Source organism: Ostrinia nubilalis, chromosome 23 (genome assembly GCF_963855985.1).
Source record: "Ostrinia nubilalis chromosome 23, ilOstNubi1.1, whole genome shotgun sequence".
NCBI classification, from domain to species: Eukaryota; Metazoa; Arthropoda; class Insecta; order Lepidoptera; family Crambidae; genus Ostrinia; species Ostrinia nubilalis.
Window position 1 is genome coordinate 11,683,972 of NC_087110.1, and position 12,968 is coordinate 11,696,939.

General features: G+C 40.4%; 1 protein-coding gene across 1 annotated transcript in view; it reads left to right on the forward strand.

Moving 5' to 3' along the window:
- The window catches only part of LOC135083170 (ADAMTS-like protein 3), a 428,341-nt gene extending 421,279 nt beyond the window's left edge, over positions 1–7,062 (forward strand). Inside the window, exons 9-10 of the mRNA XM_063977905.1 lie at positions 6,740–6,884; positions 6,944–7,062. Coding sequence (XP_063833975.1) covers positions 6,740–6,884; positions 6,944–7,062 — 264 coding nt within the window. The remainder of the gene's footprint in view (positions 1–6,739; positions 6,885–6,943) is intronic.
- Positions 7,063–12,968: the final 5,906 nt, after the last annotated feature.

The window sequence follows — 12,968 nt, forward strand, 5'->3', positions numbered from 1 at the left end:
AAATTTTAAACCAGAAAACGGGAAACTCAAAAGGCCATCGCAAATACAAAGCATTGACAAAGTGAGCCTCAAAGAGACAGATCAGAAGGATTAAATCCCAAAATCCAACATTTTCTGCTATTGCATGGCATTCAAAGTTGAGCCATTTTTCATCAAGGGCAAACGAAATAGCGTGGCTCAAATTCCGGCCCACATAGTTTTAATTTTAAAAACGGGAGCAAACATCGTGCTAGACAAAGGCGCACCGAGCACCAACGCTGTGCGCTATGGTGCAAGTCACGGACTGGAGCGAGTTTAAATTGGGTCCTTTTCAATGGTATATTCCACTTTGATCACCTGGATTTTATCACCTACGTGATCAAAGTGGACTCCAGGCGACTCTTTGGTGTCCTTTGATCACCCATGGATAAGATCACCTAAGCGGTCCTCGAGACTTAGAACTTCTTTATACCTTTTCAACGGAAAGACATCAAATGCTTGACGAAAGAATCCTAGAAGAATTTTCACAAGGATCAGTTCTAAAATGCCCACGTCCAGGCGTTTCTCGCAACCTTCACCCCTTCGTCGGTCCTCTCGGTGGAGGCCTGCATATACTACGCCTTTCGGTTCGTACAGTAGGATAGTTGATACCGTTTATAGTATTAAATAATAATTCCAAGAGCCCTGGCCTTAAACTTCGCCCTAAATACACAAAAGTTGTTTTCAATTTATTGCATTTTGGATTTTTTCTAGTCAAGATATAATAAAATTAGTATATTTTGGCATACATTTTTGTGCCACCAGTTTGGCACAAGACCCTCGGGAGAAACGGTCCTTATTTTCAAATAGATTGATATTTTAGATTCCTAACTCCCAATAATTAGGAATCTAAAGTATCAATCTAGTATTAGAGCTTCCAAAAGCTCTAATGTATAATCAGTTAAAAGGTATTAAAGAAACATGGTGCTATAGAAACAAATCAGGCGTCGGAGATTGGGATCAATTTTGAGTAATATCCCGCTTCCGCCGCCATCTTGCGCCCAAACCGAGCCTTATTATTTCGCGGCCCCATTCCCTGATGATGTCAGGTCGCATCCGCCATTGTGTTACCAGGTTTCAATACCTTTTTTTGTTCAGCAGAGAGAGGTCTTTGTTTGCTTGAAGGATTCCCAGAGCACGTCCTTTTGGTACTGACGCAAATGCCTCGTTGAGTCGAGGGTAGATTATTCGGAAATTTGCTTTAGAGCTTACAATTTTGGGGGTGATTTAGGCTGGGAGATGCCTAGGGTGGTGAAGTGATGGATTGTGACAGTCAGTCGAACATAAAAGGAATTCAATGAAGAAGAAATGACTGGCAAACTGAAGTGATTTACATAAGTTTTGATGATAAAGAATATGATTTGCAATTGCAAGCTAAAGCCTTTATAAAATCGCTTTAAATAATCTAACACAACATATTCCGAGATCCTGGTGATCGAAGAAATGTCTGTTAATGATTGGATAGTCAAAGTCAAAGTCAAAATTTCTTTATTTGTTTAGACTAATAAATAGTTCTTACAAATCGTCATATGCTCTTAAGGAGCCTATACATGTCTCATAATCTTTTTACCCTACCAGCGCTTCGAGACCAACATTTGGCAAGTGCTGAGAAGAAGCGCCGCAACAAACTCAGTCACCACTGTCTGCCGGTTAATATAAATAAATAGAAATAGTAGTAGTAGGTACATTCGATTCAGGAGCAGTTCACTGAATTTACCATGCATTCTTGTATGGTGTATCATAAGAATGGGTATACAAGATTGCGTGGTATATTAAACAAGGTAGTGACGTGCTAATATCTAGACTTACATATTAAGGTACTAGTAGAAATGACTCGCATACATAAATTGGAACAACTTGGATTGACCAGTCCCCGAAAGCAGCCACTTTGATCGCCTAGATATTAATTTAAAACTAAAAGCTAGGCTACTTTTCAGCAGGTGCCATTCAAAAGAGATTTGCTTACAAGCTCCAGTCCAATCCTTAACGTTCTTCAAAAAATTTCAGCAAACGATTCTTCCTAGATCGAAACCTAAATCTGAAGCTGTCGTAAACCGTGAAACTTTCCAAAAACTTACCAGCTGTCCTTTTAAGAATTCAAAAGCTCCGATCAGGGAATTTCCAAGACCTATTTTGGCGGCGGTATCTTAAAATATTGCCTATAACGATGACCCTAGAAACTTTTGAACTTATTCCGAGTCGGCGAGTCACGTCAGAAGCTCTCAAAGGAAGCTCTCAAAAGGGATAAAACTCAAAAATCGCCTGTGACTTTCTTGGTTATATTTTGCATAATTTTATATATTATTTAAGTGGTAACTTTCGAGTCGTTTGCATAATCTGACGGGGAATGGCGGACGAATACTAATTTGGGAAGTTTACCGGGAGACTTTATTTTAGAAGTGTGGAGGGCAGGTGGGAAGAGATGGCAGGTGAGATCAGGAGTGTAAAGATACAATGGACAGTTGATGGAATTCTGAAGTCTGAGGCCTGTGGAACTACTTAATGACAAGGATTTTTTTTAAATAGGGGAACCTACCTCCTCTCCTATTCCTATTATAACTACTATAGTAGTTATTTTGAAACTAAGGCTTTGCACCATTTTACTTAAACTTGAACAAACGTCAAAAATCTATCGAACTCCATACAAAAACACCGGTTATTGTTATAGTTACGGTTTAAATAAGGTTGATTGTATCGAGGATTTTTCTAGGTCTATACTATTTGTCTTTTTCCTAATAAATCATGGTAGCATAAAATTACAATAATTACATTATTGCTTCATTGAATGGCACTCCATTAAACATATTAATTGCAAAAAAGTTTTAAAATACATTCCAATATTTCAACTATTTACTTTGAATCAATTAGTAGGTACATAATTTTATCAAACAACATTAACTAATTTGATTTCGTATTCTTAGATACTTTTCAATTCAATAGAGACTTACTCTAGAACTTATTATAAGTTCTTATTAAAATATTCATGAATAACTTAGAATATTTCTTTGGCGATTTAAGTATTTATTAATGAATACCTTAGGTATATTTGGAAAACTTTCTCATAATGTTCTTTAATGGGAATTGTAGTCCAGAAAACAAAATTTAAATAAGTAGCTAAGTATTTAGTTAGATATTAAAGTAATATCTAACTAAATAGAACTAACTAAAAAGAAATATTCTAAGTTATTAATGAATATTTTAATAAGAACTTATAATAAGTTCCAGAGTAAGTCTCTATTGAATTGAAAAGTATCTAAAAATACGAAATCAAATTAATATTGACCAGAGCCGGCCGATGGTTTGGTCGGCTTCCAATTTGTATGAAGAATTGGCCGAAACCAAATAGGTGTAATGCGCACATTACATTACATAGGTACATGTCCATACTCATTAACACCATATTAAATATTTTCAGTTTTTAACCCCTAATTGCTGTTGCTTTAGTCTCTAACGCATGATGTTTTCACCTATAATTAAGTTTGCATTTAACAAGTGTCATTTTTTATAGTTACTTTTGTGAAGCCTCAATGTAACCTTGTTGGTGTTCAAATAAATAAATAAATAAATAAATAAACAGCCCGACCCAACTATCGGCCGACTAAGCTTAGGCGCAGACCACCGACTTTTAGTTGGCCGATAGTTGGGTCGGGCTGTTGATCAGTATGGAGATGTATGAAAGTGCGCACATTACACCGATTTGGTATCGGCCGATTCTTCATACAAATTAGAATTGGGCCTACCTATATGCCAACTAAAAGTCGGTGGTCTGCGCCCTAGGCTTAACAGCCCGACCCAACTATCGGCCGGCTAAAAGTCTGACGTCTGCGGGGTATCGCTAAGAAACCAAGCACCTAAATTTTAAATTCCCAATCTGTAAAATCATAAAGCCAGCACATTGTTCTCCATGAATATTCTATGGCGGTACGTAAGGCAGCGCAAGTTGAGCGCCTGATGTATGCCGCTCCGGTACACACTCGACGCGACTTCATAACGGGGGTGTACCAGTAACGTGGCATAATTTTAGGGCCGTTGTAAAATTCAAATATTGTACTTTTCGTGTTTCGTAATTTAGGCAGGAAACTTTGTATTCTTTATGATTTTACTCAATATTAAGTCATTATAGCCCAAGCCGCTTTTGGCTACGGTAACTACCACAAAATTCCTTTAGTCCGCAATAAGAGGGCTACGCTGGGCTGTCCTATCATTGTGCCCTAACATGGCTACCTACAGTTGCATTTAATCATTATTGTCCATCTAACCTAAGATCACAAGATTAGATCCTCAGGACTCTACAAGTGTAGTGTAGGACGACCTCCAGCTAAGTAAAATGACGACTTAACGGGACTATTCCCACCTCTCGTTCCCACCGCTGCAACTCCTGTGTAGCCAGGATCTACAGCTTGACCGCCAATAAAAACCCAACCAGTGAAGGTCAAGTTTGTCCCGGGGGAAAGTTAAACTGTCGTTGGACCCACAACAAAATTGATCAGAAGAACATAGGAGGAGTTCGAAGTTAAGGTTCGACTTCCCTCCATTGCACAGAGACTCCTTACTAAGGTCGCTGCCAGAAGCTAGAAGTGACAAGCCGAAAACAGGGTAAAGTGGCGGGTATTTAGCACTGAACGACTATAAAAGGCTGATGATGATGCTGGAGCTCTCAATCTGAAGGTTATAAGTTCGAATGCCAAGAAGTTCACATAACAAATTGTAGTCCACTTTGGCTGGGACGTTGCAAGCTTGAAGACATTTAGAGAACTAGTTATACTGTGGCGGTCTCAATCATCCTAAGATGGATCTAAATGCTGGTGCTAAGGTGGTGTATCAAGTTTGTCAGAAAATGTACTCCAACCTAAATGATAAAAGAACTCGTTGCTGTACTTTAAAATTCAGACCTTAAAAATTACAATAGGATAACGTGGAGTAACCCACAGTAAAAGCTATTGAATTCACTCTATGTGGCCTCAAGCGGGTCTATATACCTACACCAAGCAATAAATAATGTACTCCATTAATTCCGGGCGATTGGGCAAAGTTTAGTGACCCATTATCTGTATCATACTTATTTATTTATGGCAGCAACAAAGTCATTCAGGTCGGTCGATATCGGCGGTCCTCGAAATAGCCAGTTAGTTTTAGATCGACCGAACTAAAAACATCTTAAAAAGACAAAGCCCATCACATATTCACGAGCCAAAAACCACTGTAATGTTTTATTTTAACAGCGAAACCTACATTTAAAATACATTACTATGCCAATAAAAATAAAAGCAAAATCGATACTACCCAGCCTTTTCGCACTTTCGGGCAGATCGTGGACCAAAAAGGGACGGAGCACCCTACTTTATTATGATAATCGGGGTATTTCACCACATTTGTGCGGAGCGACTCTCTACTCGATTTCAGAGACTACGAATAAGTGATGAGCTATGTCATTGGTACATATAGAGGTAATTTATAACGGTAGATAGAACTGATTTTTCGTATTTTGGAGCATAAATTCGCAACCATTGCCGATTTGGCTAAAGTGGTGAAGAATGTTATGGATTGGTTAGCATTTTGTTCAGAGTTGGTTAGGATATTAAAGGCTGGAAAAATATATGTTTTGGAGCTTCAGAGGGACGTACGACGTCAGGGATCAAGGGTTACATACAAGTCAGATTGCTGACATAGCTATGACGTGCTATGACCCTCATTAATCATTGATACACGAAAGGTCACCAGATTAATAAATTTGAATCTTCTTATAGTGAAGATTACTGACGCCCGTTTTCACCATTAATCCCTAATTTTTAAGAGACCCCTACCCCTATATGTATTACCATATATGTATATAACATACCATATGTATTACCATATATAATAACATTCCTATTATGTATTACCATAGTAATACATAACAGGAATGTTGGTGTCATAGGGGTCACTTAAAAATTAGGGATTGATGGTGAAAACGGGCATGAGTTTTTTCCGCCACTTCTTTTCAGCACCAATGTTGTCTCGAAGTGTTGGTAGGGAAATCTATATTTGGGACATGTATAGTATACTTATACTATACTAGGGCACTTGCCCAGGAAAAGGCGTACATACGGTCTTAACTCAGTCATCAGTACTTGAGGTACCTAAGGGAGCTGCACAGAAAGAACCTTTTTGTGACCTGCCGCTCCCATACTTTGAGAACTGATTCAATAATTATGCAGTAGACTAGACCTATAATGATAAAGATTTTTATTTTGAACTAGCGGCCGCTTGCGACTTCGTACGCGTGGACCCCGTTGTACCCGCTTCGTCGTTTCAGCCGAAAGTCGTCCACTGCTGGACAAAGGCCTCCCCTAAGGATTTCCACGAAGACCGATCCTGCGCCGCTCGCATCCAGGCACCTCCCGCGACCTTCACCAGATCGTCGGTCCACCTAGTGGGAGACCTGAACACGCTACGTCTTCCGACTCGTAGTCGCCACTCAAGAACTTTCCTGCCCCAGCGGCCATCAGCTCTACGAGCTATGTGCCCCACCCACTGCCACTTGAATTTAGCGATTCTGTGGGTTATTTCAGTCACTGGTTCTCGTACGTATCTCCTGATTTCTGATTCGATCATTTTTTTTCTTATTTGTTTGACCTTGAGCCTTCTTTTGAGGCCCATAGTAAGCGACCACGTCTCAGCTCCGTATACATCACACATTAATTTGTTTTTACCTTATCTCATCATGTATTTTTGTCCACAGCGCGTCGGGTGCGACTTACGGGTCGGATCGACCCGACGGGTTGACGAGTGCGGCGTCTGCGGTGGAGACGGGTCTACGTGCTCCCGCCCTCGTTACCACTGGCTGGCCACGCCGGGCTCGCTGTGCTCGGCTACCTGCGGTGGAGGTTGGTAAAATGACTTTAGTTAGAGCCACAGCCACAGCACAAATGGTCTTAAATTTTAGCATCGGCAATCGGCAACTTAGCCGCATTAGAAGCTGAATGCAGCCACTACACATTATACACCGCGCAAAACACCAAAGCTCCACGCAGCGACAGCAGTTGTCACAACGCGCAATTCTGATACCGCGTCCGAACGTATGAAGTCGCGAACTCGCGATGCTGCATCGATACAGTCGCAAAATTGCCAATTGCCGGCGTCTGCGGTGGTGACGGGTCTACGTGCTCCCGCCCTCGTTACCACTGGCTGGCCACGCCGGGCTCGCTGTGCTCGGCTACCTGCGGTGGAGGTTGGTAAAATGCTTAAGTTATTTGTAGTTTTTGAAAGAAAGAAAGAAAGATACATTTAATTTTATTACAATGGACATCATCACACAAATAAAGGCAGTTACATAGACATGACAGTGGCACATAATAATGGAAGAAGAAAAAATAAAAACAAGAGTAAACTGAGCAGTGCCACCCATTCACCAACAAGATGCCACTCAGCATATGCCGTGACGAAGGCCACGGCGCTGGTTTTCAGTGAGTTTTTGGGATAACCCGGTACTAAACACCTTAGTGCAAAAGGCCAAAGTACGAGTAATTGACATAGTCCAAAAGTAGCAAGCAAAAGAAATCAGCAAATAACCCTTCTTCTAGCGCAGTCGGGTAAAAAAATCAGAATCGATGAAAAGTGGAGTAAATGAGCTCTCGAATTAATCTTGGCAAGGATAGGGCAGGATGACCTTAGAAAACAGGTACCTAGCAAAATGGAATATGAACTACCTACCCTATACAATGTAGCGTTAGTGAAGTATATTAAGGGTATAATTTGACAGACGTGTCCTTTCATGCACTAATCTCAATCAAAAGTTTTTGACAGTGAAAACTCACACATAAATACGACTCCAGAAAGAACGTACTTACCTACCTACCGCGTTCCTTATTTTTATTTAACGAATAGGTGTATTATACCCAGACCTAAAAACTCCTTCTATATTTCTTTTTCATTTCATATAAACGAGTCTCTTAGCTCCCACGTCTGTCATCTATACTTCTATACTAATTTTATAGAGGTAAAGTTTGTGTGTTTGTATATTTGTTAAATTGTAAGGGGTAATCTCGGGATCTACTGAACCGATTTTAAAAATTCTTTCACCGGTAGAAAGCTACATTATTGCTGAGTGTCATAGGATACATAAAAAACCGAAAAATTCCACGCGGGTGAAGCGGCCGCTAGTCTAAATATATAAAAGGATCTGTATATAAAATGTTATTGAACATTACAAAATACTTACACAACCCTATATCTGAAAAATCTTTTAAATGGGGAAATTCCGATATCCTCAGTGAAAACCAAGCGATTGCCATTCCGGGAGAACCACCAAGCACGGTAATAATGTTATTCTGCTCCGCTAACTCTGCTTTTTCAAGCTTAAATATTTAAAACCCATATCGAGATTTTTCTTGCTGTTTCCCTTGGCTAGTTTTGAATTAAAAAGTGCAGTTTGAAATTTTTATACAGGGTGTAACACTTACACTTAGGTATGTTTAATCGTTTGATATTAAAATCAAATCAAATCGGTTATTGACTTGGAAATACGGCACAATATTTAATTCGAGCATATATCTTGAAACTAGGACGAACTCAAAATTAGTTTTGTTGAAACTGAAGACGACCTTTGATCTTCTTTATAGTGTAATATTACCATTTTTCCCTCATTTAAAATGTTTTAAGATGGGTTGCTATGGAAAATAGGTGACTAATGAAAATATTTCCGCGTTTAAAAAACCGGCCAAGTGCGAGTCGGACTCGCGCACCGAGGGTTCCGTACAAACCTGCAAGGTTTACAAAGTTCGTTCATTACGACAATCGAGTCATAACTATGGTATTTTTATTGCAAAATGAAATTCATAAGTTTATATTTATTAAAAAATATATATTTTGTAATGTAACTAAAAATTTAAGGTTTTCGGAATGTTTCCTTTATGTGTGCTATAAAACGTTGCTTCATGACAAATTTCAAGATTCTAGGTCGACTGGAAGTACCCTTTAGGTTTTGATTCCCTTGCGAGTACTTGCGAGTTTCAAAATATGCAGCTTAAATTGCTGTTTCTTTTGATTGCGTTGACATAGAAGTTTGATTTTGTTACAGCTTAAAGGTATTATAGACCTGAGTATTTGGTATGAATTTCAATTTAATACCTCTACGCGTTTATGAGGAAATGGGTAGTAAGTTTAAAATTATTAAAAAAAAATATATTATGTGATGTAACTAAAAATTTATGGTTTTCGTAATTTTTCCTTTATCTATGCTATAAGACGTTGCTTCGTACCAAATTTCAAGATTCTGAGTTCACGGGAAGCACCCTGTAGGTTTTGATTCCCTTGCAAGTGTCGAAAATTTGCGGCATAAACGGCTGTATCTTTTGATTGCGTTGGCTTAGAAGTTTGATTTTTTCACAGCTTCAAGGGACAGTAGATCTGAGTAATTGATATAAATTTCAGCTTCATACCTCCACGCGTTCCTGAGAAAAAGGGTCTTGACAGACGGACGGACAGACGGACAACAAAGTGATCCTAGATTCCGTGGAGGGTAGTTGAACGGGAAGCATGGTCGATCTGTTTTAATGGTTTCAATTTATTATTTAATGGACTTTAGTGTACAAATTTGGTGTTATTTTGTGTTCTAAAGTGCAGTGAAGTGATAAATTATAAAAAACATTGAAATACTTCGAATTTGAGCGCGCATCGAGTGTCGAGTGGGTTGTCGTATGAACAACCCGCTTTGGACCCGGTGGCGTCTCGAAACCTGCTTACGGGCATACTTAACTCCACGGAATCCATGAAAAATCAATAGAACTGAAACACCCACGTTCTATTGATAACTATGTCAATATTTTTCACTCGACATTGGCAGAAATAAACCTCCCAGAGAGGTTTGGTTGCCACAAATTAAAAAAAAAAAAAAAGTGATCCTATAAGGGTTCCGTTTTTTCCTTTTGAAAAAACTAATAAAAATCAGTCTGTTATAATCAAAATTTGTATAGTTTCTAATTTAAATACGAGGTGAAAATTATACGTAAACAGACGAAAGTTTATAAAATAAAGTCGTATCTCTGTACGTATTTTAAAGGAAAGCTTTAAAAGTCTGATGTATCTACCACCCTGTATATCTCGTAAGGTTTATATTATTGTTATTGCGCCCCTTCGTGCTGCATTACATTTTCATATTTCGTTTCTTTTATTATAATGAGAGTTTTCGCAAATGTAAGTGGCGTTTTTTCCCCGGTGTGGGGAAATTACCCTAGTAATAATCCATAACATTCTACTTTCCTCTTTCGTTTGCAAACTTGATATCGCATTTTGAAAACTCGAATTTCATAAAACCATCGAGTTATATTTGAATAAAATTGGTAGATGTACTTTCACAATAATTCTTCAGATCCTATAGATTAATCTGATAGAACCTGAGAACCTGCTTTTTTTAGGTCTACGAGAAATACGCAAGGAATTTTCAAACTTCAAACCTTGGGGGTGAATGGGGTTGAAAGGTTGTATGAAGGTCCCTCACTATACGAACCTGAAGAATTATTGTGAAAGGTAGATTTACTTAGACCTATTTACTTGATTGCAAAAACAAAAGGCAATCCACAAAAGGCTATGTGGCGACTACGTCCCACTTACGCCTCATACCAATTAATTAAAATATACTTAATTGTAATACTTCTTGTACAAACTTAAGATGTAAATGCTTTGTTAGTTATAGCGTGTTAATTTTAGAGCATGGTAATTTTAGTTTCTCACGCACCTGCAATTTTAGGATTTTATTGTCGGAATGTTTAACTCAAATCTTTTTAGTGTTTCGCCGATGTAACATGTGGTCCATTGTTGATCTATGCAATTATTGCAGGTGTCTGTGTATCAAGCAACACCAACCTTTGTAATGTCTTTCTATTGTTTGTTGTTTACTTTGTATTATGTTTGTGCCAACCTTTGCCATGTGTTTCATGCTAATTGTTTTGTTAGTATCTTCGTGTTATTTTCACTTTGTTTTATGATTGTTACCTGAAAAGGCCGCCGACCGTCGAGAGAAAAACCAATGTTTAGTTTAGTCAGTCAGTACGCAACCTCGGTACCGGTCGGACGCCTTGAAGGCCCATCCTCGCGCTTACACAATACAGTTACCGTCTTACCAGTCTATATGAACTTTTATTTATAAGAACCTACGAACCCTGCTACCCGAGTATAGAGCGCCGACAGTGGTGACCCCGACGTGATCTTACGTGTTTTATTGTGCGCTTAGGGTTTTATCAGGGTTCAGGTTCGCGCCGCGCAGTGATAATTTCGCGCAGTGATAGTTTCGCGCAGTGACAATCCATAGACTTACTGACATTCTTCGTGATTGTGTGAGTGTAAACAGCGTAACGTTAAAATGGCTCATGAAAATACCAATGTCAACGGGCCCGCCAAGAATTTCCCATGGCTGCAGATGGCACAGTTCAACACATCGGACCCCGAATCTTGGATGGATTGCGCGGAGAGCTTCTTGAGTATGTCAAAGGTGACAGACCCAACGGAAAAGTGCTTGTATATAATAAGCAAGATGGACTCTCACGCCCTCAGAGAGGTAAGAGACCTCATAACTGGCCTCTCAGTCGTCACAGTGGGGCAATACGAAGATCTGAAGAAGAGGATAATTAAAAGGTTCGGCGAATCCCAGACAGTGAAAACTCAGAGGCTTCTGGAAGGAGAGGAGATCGGTGACCGAACGCCGTCACAGTTCCTGCGGCATCTCAAATCATTAGCTGGCAGCGCTATGCCTGAAGACGTGTTGCGAGTTATTTGGACGAAGGGCCTACCTACCGACATGCAAGCAGCTGTCGTGGCCAAGAGAGATACGCCACTCGACGCACTTGCCGACATTGCAGACCTCGTAGCAGAAAACGTTAGGCTACGGTGCACGAGGCCATCGCCCCCGGTAGCAGCGATCTCCACACACGACACTGATGAGCGTTTACGCCGGCTGGAAGAAAACATGTCGCTCCTCATAAAGAACTTGCAACAGGCACAAGTAAGCGAGGTAGATGTGAGAAGTAGCAGGCCACGCGGTCGTGCGAACTCACGCTCGCGAACACCATCACGGTCTAGAACTAGACCAGCGGACTGGCTGTGTTGGTACCATCATCGCTACGGTGCACAAGCGAGGAAGTGCATTGAACCATGCCCCTACAACAAACCACAGCAGGGAAACGCCAGCGGGAGTCATTAACGGCGGGTGACGCAATTTCCCACACACCTACACGCCGCATCTTCGTTACCGACAAGGCCAATAATGTAACGTTCCTCATTGATACAGGGGCCGACCTTTGCGTATACCCTAAAGCACTAGTCCCTACGGCTTGCAAAGCTTCTGCCTATGGATTAGTCGCCGCCAATGGAACTTCAATAACCACGTATGGTACTATCGCACTGACCTTGAACCTCGGGCTTCGAAGAGACTTCCCATGGATTTTCGTGGTAGCGGATGTACAGAAACCCATTATAGGTGTAGATTTCCTCGCTCACTACAACCTGATGGTAGATGCGAAAAATAAGAGGTTGGTAGACGCGATCACTCATCTTACGGTCAATGGACATGTGGCTGAGTGTGAGCAACTCACTGTGAAAACTTTAAGTGGAACATCACCTTACCTCGATCTACTGTCCAAGTATGTTGCGATAACACGACCAGACGGAGCCATGCAGGAGGTAAAGCACGGAACGAAACACCACATACTGGTGACGCCAGGACCTCCCGTAGCACTCAAACCGCGAAGGCTCGCTCCCGATCGTCTTAGAGCTGCCAAGAAAGAGTTTGATTCGATGGTAAAACTTGGCATCGCTCGTCCATCGAAAAGCCCGTGGGCAGCGCCGTTAGTTATGGTAACCAAGACGACCACATCCTCCACGCCAGAATCCAGTTCATCACCGATTCCCGGAAGTGAAAAGGAGACTGAAGAAAAACATCGTCCATGCGGTGACTACCGAGCTCTGAATGCAAGAAC